Source organism: Paroedura picta, chromosome 3 (assembly GCF_049243985.1).
Source record: "Paroedura picta isolate Pp20150507F chromosome 3, Ppicta_v3.0, whole genome shotgun sequence".
Lineage (NCBI taxonomy): Eukaryota > Metazoa > Chordata > Lepidosauria > Squamata > Gekkonidae > Paroedura > Paroedura picta.
Window position 1 is genome coordinate 130,227,821 of NC_135371.1, and position 14,141 is coordinate 130,241,961.

The 14,141-nt window shown below is 45.8% G+C and overlaps 1 protein-coding gene across 1 annotated transcript; it reads left to right on the plus strand.

The window, feature by feature from the left end:
* The first annotated feature begins 1,004 nt into the window (after positions 1-1,004).
* Positions 1,005-12,551, plus strand: GALK1 (galactokinase 1). The gene is made up of 8 exons (XM_077327804.1): positions 1,005-1,341; positions 3,380-3,569; positions 6,089-6,208; positions 6,838-6,973; positions 7,898-8,079; positions 8,647-8,797; positions 10,010-10,172; positions 12,313-12,551. The coding sequence occupies exons 1-8, from the start codon at positions 1,006-1,008 to the stop codon at positions 12,385-12,387; spliced, it is 1,353 nt and encodes a 450-aa protein (XP_077183919.1). The 5' UTR covers position 1,005; the 3' UTR covers positions 12,388-12,551.
* Positions 12,552-14,141: the final 1,590 nt, after the last annotated feature.

The window sequence follows — 14,141 nt, forward strand, 5'->3', positions numbered from 1 at the left end:
AACTCTGGTGCTGGAAAAGACTCTTGTGAGTCCCTTGGACTGCAAGGCGAACAAACCGGTCAGTCCTAGAGATCAGTCCGGACTGCTCCTTAAAGGCTAGATCCTGAAGATGAAACTCAAATACTTTGGCACCTCATGAGAAGGAAGGACTCCCTGGAGAAGAGCCTAATGCTGGGAGTGATTGAGGGCAAAAGAAGAAAGGGACGACAGAGAATGAGGTGGCTGGGTGGAGTCACTGAAGCAGTTGGTGCAAACTTAAATGAACTTCGAGGAATGGTATAGGACAGGAAGGCCTGGAGGATGATTGTCCATGGGGTCGTGATGGGTTGGACACGACCTCGCACCTAACAACAACAACAACAAAAGTGCATGCAATTAATGTATAGGGTTTGTTTGTTAGGGATGCCAGTCCCTAGGTGGGGCTTGGGGTACCCCTGGAGTTATAGCTCATCTCCAGACAAAAGAGATCAGTTCCCCTGGAGAAAATGGTTGCTTTGAGGGTGAGGGTTATACAATATTGAGGTCCCTCTCTGCTCCAAATCCTACCTACTCCTGGCTCCACCCCCAAATTGCCCAGGTATTTCCCAACCCAGAGCTGGCAACCCTAGTTTGTTTACACTCTGAGTTTAAGGGATCTGAGGCACTCTAAGCATTCCTGCAGAACGTACTCTAGAGCAAAATGATCACTGAAATCAATCGCCTACATAAAATTCTTGCCAAAACCATGATTAAAAAATTCTAATACATTTTGAATGTCGCTTCCTTGTACACAATCAAAATTCCGAGGCGGGGAGAGCTGTATAGCCACTCGCAGAGGTGGCCAAACTGTAGCTCTCCAGATGTGTTGCCATGCGCCCTCATGCGCTGCCAGGGGAATTGTAGTCCATTGGCAACTGGAGAGGCACAGTTTGGCCACCCTTGGTAGCCGCCCAGTCGACGGCTAGTAAAATCAGAAGCAGCAGAGGCGAGGTTTGAAGGGAACCTAGCGACCCCTAGAGGGCATTGATGGAAGCCCAGGGGCGGGTAGCCCGGGGAGGGGAGACGCGTGGAGAGGCGGGACTGAGACGCGGATATTGTGCAGCTCCGTGTAGTTGCGGTTGTTCCCTGTTTCGGGAGACGGAGGGCCCGCTGCCTCCCGAGAGTCGCTTGGAATTTGGCATGCAAAGCAAAACCATGGAGGGGCTCAAGGACTCCGACCTGGGCTCGCTCGTGGCGGCCGCCCGCGGGGCGTACAAAAGGGCTTTTGGAGGGGTGGATCCTAAGATCGCGGTGTCGGCACCTGGAAGGGTGAACTTGATCGGAGAGCACACCGATTACAACCAGGGCTTCGTGCTGCCGATGGTAAGGGACGAGTGACCTTAAACGAAATGAAAAGGGACAAAGTTCCTGGCCAGGAATTTCTGGCCGAGAAATGGGACACGGGGGGGGGGGGGGTCGAGCCCATGGAAGTGAATTTATTTTTCGTTCCCGAAAATGAAGCGAAACCCTACCCTGGAGGAAATACAGATATTTACGAAGGGCCGCCCCCACCCTACCCCCTGGACAGCCGTAATCGGTCTAGGAGGGCCGCGGTTCACCTTTGTAACTGCTAATCTTCCGCACCTGTCTCCCCAGTAGTTGTAGGTTTACACGAACAGAAGTAGGGACCCTAGGGCTTGCTTGAGGCTTTGGAGCAGGGGTAGTCAAACTGTGGCCCTCCAGATGTCCATAGACTACAATTCCCAGGAGCCCCTGCCAGCGAATGCAGTAGCGAATGCTGGCAGGGGCTCCTGGAAATTGTAGTCCATGGACATCTGGAGAGCTGCAGTTTGACTACCCCTGCTTTGGAGTCTCAGAAAATGCACACGTTTTCTAGAAAACAGGAAACATTGAGTTTGCTTTCATGTTGTTTTTTTTTCCCCTTCCCAGATTATTTATTATACCTTTACAAACTGGGGGCTCTTAGGAGTAGTGGGGAGGCGAATGATTTGGAACCTCTCCCCCTCCAGGGACCTCTCAACTCTCAGGGGTTGGAACATGCTTATTCTCCACCCTCAAGGCATGTGAAGCTGCTCTCTACATTCCACCCTTTCTGGATCATTTTCAGTCTACAATCAGGCGCTGTTTGCTTGTTGGTTTTGGGTTAATTTGGCAAAGTCTGTCTACTAGGGCAGTCCCATAAGTCCCTACCCATCGTACCATTTTCACTGTGGGCATGCCTCAGTGCTAATAAGAGGCATGATTTCACTTTGCATATTTTATTTTACAAAATGTGTATCCTAGCTTTCTGCCCTCCCATGGTCTACCAGCTACCAAACAGCTAATAAAATCTTTTTTTACAAACCATATCCTGCTAGCAACAGAGAGTTATTACTACTTCAAGGGCAAGGAATGTTTGAACAATTAATCTTATATTTAAAGCATAAAATATTTCTCTTGCAAAACTGGAGGAAAGTTTCCCAAAAGATTTAGCAAGACTCAAAGATCCCAATTTGAGCAAAACCCCCCCTATTATTGGATCTTTCCTCATACTGGATTTCTTTATATCTATATGTAGAGTATACTTCTTCATTATAATGGGGTCACTCATCTAAAACAGATACAAAAATAGAAACATTTTTGAAATAATATACTTTATTAAATCAAAGTGTCAAATAAAGAAACCAGGTAGCACTTTCTGGAAGTTTATGATGTGGTGCCCCCCCCCCCCCGGTGAATCCTTTGTAAATTTTGTCTCCATTATTTCAGTAAGTATATTTTTACAATGTTGCTATGTGTCATTGATATCACCATGCCCTTTGAGGGAGTCTATTTGCATCATGGTAATGAGAAAGGTGTGCTTTACTCTACAGCAGCCAGAGTGACCACTGAGGAGAATGGAGAGACCCAGCCAGGAAGCCACAGGTGAAGAGCAACAAAATGCTGTTGCTCTTGTGGAAAGACTTCCTGTGAAAGCCTTTTTGGGTCATGCTGTTTTGCATGTATTAACAAGCATATTTTAAATCAGAGATGCTCAAACCAATCTTTAGCAATGGCTGCCAGAGACCCCACAGAATACTCTCACTGGCTACAGATCAGTGGTAGCCCCAACATGGTTGTATTCTCAGTCATACCCCTGGGTGCGTGTCAGTACCTTGGTAGACCTAGTGGCTGCATTGGGAAACTTTAGGTGGTGGAGATAGTAACTTCCCTAAACAAATGTTCTTGTTTACTAAACATTATCCATGAAGAGACCAGACCTCTGACTCTTGGACTCCTCCCAAACCTAACTTGGCTCTTCAACAACCTGTCCTCATTCCCACCTGCCCTCTCAAATACCATTTGGAAAACATCTTACATAATCTTTGCTTCTGCTTTTTTTTATTGGCATAGAAGATTCAGCTATTGTCTCTGTTTTCAGGCCTTGCATATGAGAACTGTGATGGTTGGGAGTCCAAGGCAAGATGGAATAATATCCATTATCACGACCAGTGAAGAAGCGGATGAGCCCAAAAGAGTGCAGTTTTTGGCTCCCGTGGAAGGTGGTGCCTTGAAACCAGGAAAACCTCAATGGGCAAATTATGTCAAGGGAGTGATCCAGCATTATAGGGGTAAAGTCTTTATTCATGTAGGGGCTCCTACATTCTTTGGCAAGCTTGAGGAAAGAACATTATAGCATTCCTTAGTGGAGAGTCCTCCCCATCCATTTCCTGCTGTGTTCTAGGAATGGCAGATGGATCAGTGAGGAAACTGAACAGTTCTGAAGTACAACTCCAAAGCTAATGATGGCACAACACTATTACCATGATTTTTTAAAGTGGGATGTTATTTCAGAGTGCTGTCAAAGAAGGTGTGGCCAGTGGCCTGTCCTTCCAAATGCGGCGCCATGAGAGATGTCAAGGCTCAGAACTACTGTGCAAAAGCTAGCGTGGTGCAGTGCTAAAGAGTGGCTGACTCTAATCTGGAGAACTGAGCTTGATTCCCCACTCCTCCAAATGCATCCAATTGGTGACCTTGGGCCAGTTAAAGTTATCAGAGTTCTCTCAGCCTTATCTGCCTCACAGGGTGTCCATTGTGGGGAGAGGCAATTGTGGGTAGTAAAAAGCGGGGTACAAAACCCCAGTCCTATCTGGAAAAAAGCCCCATTCCTTCATTCTGAATCTATGGGGAGAGAGTCTGCAGTTAGTAAAGTTGTACATGTTCAGCGGCACTATTGTGGATGGCAAAAGAATGAGGGAGGAACTTACAGTTACAAAAGTGCAATCCTAAGAAGAGTTCAAGAGTTCACCATCCGTCAGTTAGCAGAGAAAAGAATTGGGTGCGGAAAGAAAATTGTCATTGTCTTTATTGACTTCAAATCCGCTTTTGACTGTGTCCACTGGCCTTCTCTTGAGCCTCTTGTGGCGCAGAGTGGTAAGGCAGCCGTCTGAAAGCTTTGCCCATGAGGCTGGGAGTTCAATCCCAGCAGCCGGCTCAAGGTTGACTCAGCCTTCCATCCTTCCGAGGTCGGTAAAATGAGTACCCAGCTTGCTGGGGGGTAAACGGTAATGACTGGGGAAGGCACTGGCAAACCACCCCGTATTGAGTCTGCCATGAAAACGCTGGAGGGCGTCACCCCAAGGGTCAGACATGACTCGGTGCTTGCACAGGGGATACCTTTACCTTTACCTTACTGGCCTTCTCTATGGAAGGTACTAGAAACTGAAAATGTGCCCCCAAAATAATTACACGTGGAGGCGAGAACATCATGCCATAATTGAGCTGCTTGCCTTTTTCATGGAGCAGAGGAAGTATTTGTTTGCTTGTGAATGTCTCTTTCTTCTGTGACACAGAATAATCCCACTACTCCGAACAGGATATGATGGTTCAACAAGCCATGTGCAGATTCAAAATGAGCTATCAGAGGAGTTCACCATCCAGACAGGATGTGGCCTCTCCCCTAATTTTTAAGTAGTTGATGCCATTATGAGAAAAGTATTCAAGAGGAGACATGGAGTTCAATATGGCCAAAAGAACTTCCTGACAAATCTGATGTTTGCAGATGATAGTGCCATATTTGCTTATACAGTCTACTAATATCCTCTATTACATTGCCTGCATCACCCAATCTTACGGCTTAAAAATAAATGTGGACAAAACCAAAGTAATAACAACAGATGGATCACCGACAAATGTATACCTCAGTGGTGCCCAAATTGAGCAAGTCAAAGAATTTAAATACTTAGGCTCATTGCTGCAAGAAAAGAAAGTGTCATCTACCACCAAAGCCCACAATAGGATTGGCCAAGCAACATCAGCATTTTCTACACTCAAATGGTGCCTCTGGAAGAAGGCAAACATCTCTCTCAAGACCAAAGTCTTCTGGACTCTAATTCTGTCAGTCCTCCTATATGGATCAGAAACATGGACTTTACTAAAACCTGACATAAACTCGAGACCTCCCAAATACAATGCCTGTGGCAGATTCTGGGTGTCTCTCTATGTGATCATAATTGAAATGAGACAATTCAGACAAAATGTGACAACCAGGCTGAGAGTTTCCAACTGGGCCAAGGTCACCCAGCAAACCTCCATGGCAGAGTGGGGGTTCTAACCATTATCTCCCAGATACTAGTCTGACATGCTAACCATTGCACCAAACTGACTAATGAAGATTCAAAATAGAAGCCCATCAAAGTGAATGAGCTTGGAAGGGTGCAGTTGTGCTTTGGACTGCCTTGCAAGATGTGCATTTGTTTGCATTTTACTTGTACTGCTGCATGTAGAAGTTCAAGTTTCTCCTTCAATCCCTTTGGCAAAAATACATGGAACGGAGCACAGGTGATTGATATTTCTCAAGTAAATTTTCTTAGTTATATTTTAGTCATTTATCTGCAATGTGATAAAGTCCAGCCTGTACGCTACACAAATGGCAGTGGGTGGGATTTCATGATGGCAATTAAAGCAGACTTCCCAAAAAGGAATCCTGCAATGACTTAGTCCAGTTGTGCTTTCACCCTGAGTACCCCCCCCCCCCGAGAAGGCAGTACTTCAGGGGTGCCTAGTACTAATAGGAAAATTCATATATATATATATACTGGTCTTGCTGCTTTTTGAAAGCTCTCTTGTTCCTCCTCCTGTCCCCCTATAGCTGAACCCCTCCCAGGCTTTAATGCAGTCATAGCAAGTAACGTTCCACTGGGTGGTGGTCTCTCAAGTTCAGCATCCTTGGAGATGGCTACCTACACATTTCTGCAGCAACTTTGTCCAGGTAAAAGCACAATGGTTCATGGCTTAAAGCCATTGTACCTGTTAAATCCATTGTAACAGACCCAGGGTGGTGTAGCGGTTAAGAGTGACGGCCTCTAATGTAGAGAATCAGGTTTGATTCCCCATTCCTTCACACACAGCCTGCTGGGTGACCTTGAGTCAGTCACAGTTCTCTAAGAGCTGTTTTCACAGAGCGGTTCTGCTTGAGCTCTCTCAGCCCCACCTACCTCACAGGGTGTTTGTTGTGGGAAGAGGAAGGAAAGGGTGTTTGTAAGCTGCTTTGGGGCTCCTTTGGGTACTGAAAAGTGGGATATAAAAAAAAAACAGCTCTTCTTCTGCTAGCCACGTCAGCTGAATTAACTCCTCAGAGGCAGTATACCCCTGAGTACCAGATGTCAGAGACAAACAACAGGAGGGGGTAGCAACCTTCAGGCACAGCTTGTCAGCTGCTCAAAAGCCATTGTCTGTTCCCTATGGGAAAGAGGGTGTTGGTTTGATCCAGCAAGGCTCATGTCCTTCATCCACACCTGGAGGCTAGACCATCATGCCATAATTGAGCCTGCTTGCCTTTTCCATGGAGCAGAGGAAGCATTTGTTTGCCTATGAATGTCTCTTTCTTCTGTGACACAGATGACGGGGATCCAGTAGCTAAGGCTTTGGCATGCCAGAAAGCGGAGCACACCTTTGCAATGATGCCTTGTGGGATCATGGACCAGTTCATCTCTGTGATGGGGAAGGAGGGCCATGCTTTGCTGATAGACTGCAGGTCAGGATGTAATTTGTAGCTCAGTCTACTGAGAGACCCAATTTTCATGTCTCCCCTTACATCCATGATTATTAGTGAAGGGGTCAGGAGCTGCCTAGCCCCGTAAGGAAGATTTTAATGTTACTTATGGACAATAACTGGTGAAGGCTCATATGAGTAGTCGTGTTGGTCTGAATTAGCACAATAAAATCAGAGTTCAGTAGCACCTTTAAGACCAGCAAAGATTTATTCAAGGCATGAACTTTCGAGTTCTTAGTCTGAGGAAGTGTGCTTGCACTCGAAATCTCATGCCTTGAATAAATCTTTGTTGGTCTTAAAGGTGCTACTGGACTCGGATTTTATGGTGAAGTCTCAGAAGGAGTCTGATGGAAGACAAAAAGTTACAGGTATTACTTGTGATCCCCCTTGCCCTAAATGTTGTGTGCCATTTTGCCCTTTTGTTCTCCAGTTACTGACAGAAACGTCCCTAATTTCTGCAACATTTTGGATCACGCACGTTTAGGTGAAATTATTTTCTCTTCTTTCCCTATTCGAATTCCTCTTAATGCCAGTGCGCTCAGCTGAATCTCATTAAAGCATAATTAATTTTACTTGACCCCTGATTAGGAAACTGATTAAGAACAGTATCTGAACAATATATCTGCTCTGCTTTCATCTATTTTAAATGCTGTTTGTAGCATTTTACTATCTTTTTTCTCCACCGAGCTGAAGGTGGCATACATGATTCTGTCTTCTTCATTATATCCTTACAACATCCCTGTGAAATTGAAAGAGAGGGAGCAAGGGAGACAGAGCAGATGGTTTGTGGTCACCCAGTAAGCTCGGTGGCAACACTGGTCAAAGTTCATCATAGAAATCTAACATTTAAAAGACCCATACTTTTGAAATTGTTTCATGTGGCCTTGTTGTGTCCCTTGAGTCCAGGTCACTGGAGACTCACCTGGTACCTTTAACAGACCCCAACTTAGTTGTTCTCATCACCAATTCGAATGTACGGCACACCTTGACAGGCAGTGAATACCCCACACGTCGGCGCCAGTGTGAAGAGGCAGCAAAGATGCTTGGCAAGGTGAGCCTGAGAGAAGCCAACATGTCCAGTTTAGAAGGTAAGACTTGTCCATAAAAGGTTGTGGGGGTAGAGATAGGAGGTTTTTCCATGTCAGAGCTTGTAAGATAGCCAGGGTTGGCTGCAGGGTCTGCACACAGTCATTAAGGGGAAGGGCTGTGGCTCAGTGGTAGAGCCTCTGCTTGGCATGCAGAAGGTCTCAGGTTCACTCCCCAGCATCTCTAATCAAAAGGACCAGGCAATGTGAAACACTGCCGCCTGTAACCCTGGAGAGATGCTGCCAGTCTGGAGATGATGCAGCTCTGATTTTGATGGGTCAGTGGTCTGATTCAGTATGAGACAGCTTCATGTATTCATGCATGTTCAACATTCCCACAGAAGTTTTGGGAACATTACATTCCAAACCCTAAGCACTGTGGGACGGTCAGAAGACTGCCAATGAGCAGGTTGGGGAATAGGGGTGGGATGTCCTTGTAGACGTATGGTTAATTCCAGAATTTGAATACCACCTCATTTTTTCCTGAAGGGTAGTTATGTAACCTAGGTAATTCCTGGGAGATAATTCCTTAATCTAGCTTGCCTAATTTGATTTTTTCTTTCTGGGCAGCTTCTAGAGCCCAGATGAGTGAGGAGGTGTACCGGCGAGCCAGGCATGTGATTGGGGAGATTGAACGCACTACCAAGGCAGCTGAGGCACTGCAGTCCAGAGATTACAAGATGTTCGGGCAACTGATGGTGGAGAGTCACAATTCTTTACGGTAGGCTGATACCCAAAAGACTGAAGAGCCTTAGAGCCATTTCACACCTAGTGATGTTACCGCAGATAGATTATTCTGTCTGCCAGTCCTACAGGTGTGCCAACTGCCACGTGTACATGTGACATTCCTGCAGATAGATTATCCTGTCTGCCAGCCCTACAGGTATGCCAACTGCCACATGTACATGATCTCAGATTCCTGGCACCCAGAACAATTTACAGGCATTTAGGCTGAAATAGGGACCTTCCAAATCACAGTTTATTTTCTTACCCACTGTGTTGACAAACCGTTTCTATCTTTAAACTGCTCCTGAGGAGCTGTTTAAATAAAGCAGTAAGGGCTAAAGGGGAAGAGAAAAGGGTGGGCCGAGTCCGTGATAAAAACTCGGAGTGTCACTCCAGGGACAAGTGGCCAACTGGGAGCCGCGCGTAGCATGGCTCCCCATTGGTTACTTGGCCCAGCCTCGGCTTGGCTGTCCGGGGAGTCGCCGTGGGAAGAAGAGCCTTCTCCACAGGTGAGTCGCCCGGCCCTACAGGGTTCGCCGCCGGGAAAGGAGTAGGGCTGCCACGTCAAAGACACGGCGGCCCTGCTCCTTTCCTGCCAGCCACGCAGTGGCTTGGCTGGGGAGGGAGGCCGCTGGAAAGGAGCAGGGCTGCTGCGCTGAAGATGCGGCGGCCCTGCTCCTTTCCCACCCATGGGGCAGGGCCCATGGCTGGGGAGGCCGGGGACGGCAAGCCTTCAAGTCGGCCAGAACAACAGCCCTGCTCTTCTCGCAGCACCGAACACGGGGGGGGGGGGAGCGCGATGCCTGACCGGGGGAACGGGAGGCCCCGGGAAGCCCTTGCCCCGCGAAGGCTTTGCTGGGGGGAGGGGGGGGGCCTAGTATATGTAATTTTTTACTTCCAAAAAATAGTACTAATGGGTTGACCGTATTTGCATACAGTGCTGAACGAAATAATTATTTAAATTGTTTCTTAAGGTTTTACCTTAGGCATGTAACTAAAAATTAGTTTTGTGCCTGGGAAAGGGCATGTCCATGGCCTCCCTTCCCTTCTAAATGATGCTTCTCTAAAATGGCATTGAGCACCTGCTGTACGAGTGCCATTTTGTGCTTGGGTTTTCTTCTCAAGATTTTAAAAAAATTGCTGCCCCTTATGTGTTTTTGGTGGTGATGACCTTCCCTTCTAGAAGTGACTTGCTCTTCTTTCTCAGGAATGACTATGAGGTCAGCTGTGCAGAACTAGATGAGCTGGTTATGGCTGCTTTAGAAGCCCCTGGCGTTTACGGCAGCAGAATGACTGGTGGCGGGTTTGGAGGTTGTACTGTTACTCTACTTGAATCCAGTGCAACAGAGAAAGTTGTGAGTCACATTAAGGTATGTGGAAGAATCACTTGATGGCAAACTGCTGAACACGGTATTGTCATAAAACCTACAAGGGGGTTGCACAGTGCGTAGAGATTACACAGCAGACCAGAAATCACTGCACAGAAAAACTCTTGTACAATAAACCCAAAATCAAATTCAAAATGTTTTTACACAAACCTGATATTCAATTTCTAAGGAAGTATACATATAAGGTTTATACAATTGCTCTTGGTTTCTTATTTCAGTTGTCACACTGCCATCCACATGAAGATCTGATAAAAGTCTGTTTCACCCTATTCTTGCTTCTTCAGTGGGCATAAGACAGTGTCTAAATATGTGCCCTAAAAAAGGGACCACCCAATTTACAGAACATCCTAGAAGAATTCTCCACAGTTTCAAAAAAGTGTTTCCAACTCAAAACATGTTTTCTCCTAAATACTGAGGAATGACCCCTGAAAAGTTCCCTTTTTGTGATTGGCCCTTTCCTTGGTGGCTGTTTTGTGATTGCCCCCATGGCAGTCATTTTGTGGGGATTCCCTCAAAATTTTAAAAGTGCCCACAGACTCCTCAAGGTTGGAAACTGCTGGGTCAGCATGTTGGATTAACACTGGGGAGATCAAGGTTCAACTCCTCACTTAGCCTCACAGTAAATTGGGTGATATTGAGCTAGGGTCGCTCTCAGGCTTATTATAAGGACAGAAGGAACAAAGACATGATACTGTGAGCTCATCAGAGAGATAAAATAGAAATATTATCAACAGATAGCCTTAATCACAGGTAGATGTTCATATAGCTGCAGCTTTGGCTGAGGCCAGGAATAACATCAGGAAAATTCTGGCCTCCCTGCTTGAGAACCATCTAATCTCCATCGATCAAATGCCATCCAGCCCTCAGAAGATTTAAAAATGCAAAATAGGCAGTTGTAATACATTTTGTAATACATAGTTGTAATAGGCAGTTGGAATACATAGAGCCTCTTGTGGCGCAGAGTGGTAAGGCAGCGACATGCAGTCTGAAGGTTGACTCAGCCTTCCATCCTTCCGAGGTCGGTAAAATGAGTACCCAGCTTGCTGGGGGGTAAACGGTAATGACTGGGGAAGGCACCGGCAAACCACCCCATACTGAGTCTGCCATGAAAACACTGGAGGGCGTCACCCCAAGGGTCAGACATGACCCAGTGCTTGCCCCGGGGATACCTTTACCTTTAATACATTTTAATAATTTTAAAACTGAATTAATTTGATTATTTTGTTATATACTTTTTGTATTTATTCCAATGTTACTCACCCTGAGTCAACTGTGGAGAGTGGGAAATAAAAATAAATGCGCTATCATTATTATCCTGAGCAGTTGTACCCTTCTAAACCTGCTGATATCAACAAGTTAAGAATGGCATAACTCTGCTTAGATTGACACTGCCAGTTTTGTAGTGTGAAGGTAGGTTGCCTTATGGCAGAAGGAGACATGACACAAGTTTGTTTAATTGTGAACTGTCCTGACCATGCAGCAAGGGTGGAGGATCTGGTTTTGACTGCAAAAGGGATGTATGGATTAAGTTACCCTCCCTCAGCTCCACGACAGGCTTTCCTCCTCAAGGCATCTCTCTGAATGCTTTCTTCCCCTGAACTGTACTCCTTGACACATAGGGTTGCCAACAACCTGGAGGCAAGAAGAAAGGTCCTGTCCCTTGAACAGAGGCTTGGTGGTATGTTATGTAGCAGATGAGGTCATTGACCTTGGTGCCATGAAAAGTTTCAGCTGCCTATCTCAATACATTTAGTCTCTATTCAAGGGCAAAACATTTTTCTCCAGATTGTTGGCAATTCTGAAGGGACCTCAGCTAGAGGGGAATAAGCACCCCCTCCTCTATGCACTCCGTTCGTTTCTCAAAATAGGTGTCCATCGTTCCATGTAATTAAGGCAAACCCACTTTGAAATGGCTGCAGTTACCAGGGAGAGGACATTTCCCCCCTCAGGCTCAAGCCTGATGTTGGCCCTAAATAATTGCTATCAGATAATTGTACTGCACTGCGAGATAACAGATTTGCACCACTTTACAGCACCGCTTTGCTGGTTGTTACTAAACAGTCACAGAATTCTCAGCTTACTGAGACAGTTACAGATCCTGACTTTTGCTCTTACCCACTAGGAAAAATACAGCCAGACCGCAACCTTCTATTGCACAAAAGCTTCTGATGGCGCCAAAGTACATCATCTTCCTTGAAAGAACTTCCAGTCCCCATGCAAGGACCTGCCGCCTGAGCCAGTTTGCCTGCCTGATCGTCTAAAGGAAATCAAAGAACTTGGTTTCTGGTATAATAACAATACTAGAAGAAATGCCTTGACATTGTTTTCACAAATGTCATTAAAAATCTATTTTGCCTTGTGTTCCTGTGTATCAGTTCAGGGCCAAAGAGAAACTATGTTACCTTATACTTTATGGCAGAAGAAATGCTCATCTCCCCCCCCCCCCCCCAATACTGTTTTCTGGTACTGTTTTAGTACAGGGCTACCAACAGGCCTGGGGAGAAATGACCTGTCCCTTTAATACATGGAAATGAAGCTAAAGCGTTTTATGGCATGGAAGTAAATAACAGCTCATTAAGCCTCTATTACTGGGCCAAGATGTTTTTCTCCTCAGGCACTTGGCAACCCTACAGGAGATTTTTTTCAGTTGCTTTTTCAGGACAAATGTTAACTTGTGATGTTATTACTGGAGACTCCATTATCAGAGCATTTTTCCTTCAAGGATGGTTTTAGAAGAGTCATATAAATGATGCGAAATAGTGAGCATTGTTCTGCAGCATGTTTCATCTCCTGATAGATACTAGGTATCTCCTGTAGGTACTAGGAGCCAATAATTGATTTGGCCGTTTTCACAGCGTAAAGTAGGATTGGATACAGTTATGGCAGCCCTTCTCAGCTTTTTTACCCTTGAGAAACCCCTGAAACATTTTCAGGCTTCCAGAAACCCCAGAAGTAGCACAATCATGCAGAATATGGCTGGGAAGCATTGCTGTGTATATCCCTACCAGGGGCCTTCCCCTTCCCTCCTATCCCAGGCCCATCATTGACAATTTTTTCACAATTAACTCCTACCTATTCAGAAAACCCTTCCATGGCCTTCAACCCCAGGGTTTCATGAAAACTTGGTTAAGAAAGCCTGAACTATAGCAACACCATGTAGTTTCTTGGTTGTCACTGGGCTGTCTTCTAATTCCTAAATTCTTCTCAGCCAAAGCTTCATAGTAAGATTACTTCGCATTCAGTGTCTCTAGTATGGGTTGTGCTCAGATTAGCTCTTGAACTTGAGCCCTTTGGCTTGAATCTGTCCTTCCATCTTTTCATGGTGGGTGGTGGTGGGCTGGTTCTGCATGAACACATAAAACTGCTTTATACTGAATCAGACCATTAGTCTATCATAATTGTCTTATCAGCATGGCAGAAGCTTCCAAGGGTCTCAGGTAGAGGCCTTACACATCACCTACTACCTCCTCCTTTAAATGGGAGATTCCAGGGATTGAACCTGGGTTCTTCTGCATACCAAACAGATGATCCGACACTGAGCCATGATCACCCCCTAACATAAGCCGCCTTGACTCAACAAAGGCAGTTGTGGCCTTCAGTTTGAAAGACTTGAGTGCAAGGCTGCTTAGGCTACAACATTTTGGAGGCATTTTGAAGGTTAACATTTCATGGGATTTAAGTCAGAAGCAGCTTGATGACATTCAACATACACTAACCCCAGGCAACTGAAGGCCCTTGAAATCTGGCAACATCAACAGTGAGACTTGCCAGCTACTTGATGGACACCAGGAATGTTTACCTTCCGTCCAGCCCATCTACTCACAGCAGCCCCTCTGGTCAAACAGCTGCTGCCTAGGGCTCTTGCCAACCTTTTGAGCATTGCCAAAAAGAACAGGATAATTCAGGCATTCTCCCAAAAGAGCTGTTTTTTTAATACCCTGCTTTTCACTA

Bases quoted from the DNA above. Each gene is read 5' to 3' on its own strand.
- GALK1 (XM_077327804.1), top strand. From the start codon at position 1,006: ATGGAAGCCCAGGGGCGGGTAGCCCGGGGAGGGGAGACGCGTGGAGAG. The intron at 1,342-3,379 runs GTAAGGGACGAG...CTCTGTTTTCAG, and splicing joins AGGGCTTCGTGCTGCCGATG to GCCTTGCATATGAGAACTGT. The intron at 8,080-8,646 runs GTAAGACTTGTC...CTTTCTGGGCAG, and splicing joins CAACATGTCCAGTTTAGAAG to CTTCTAGAGCCCAGATGAGT.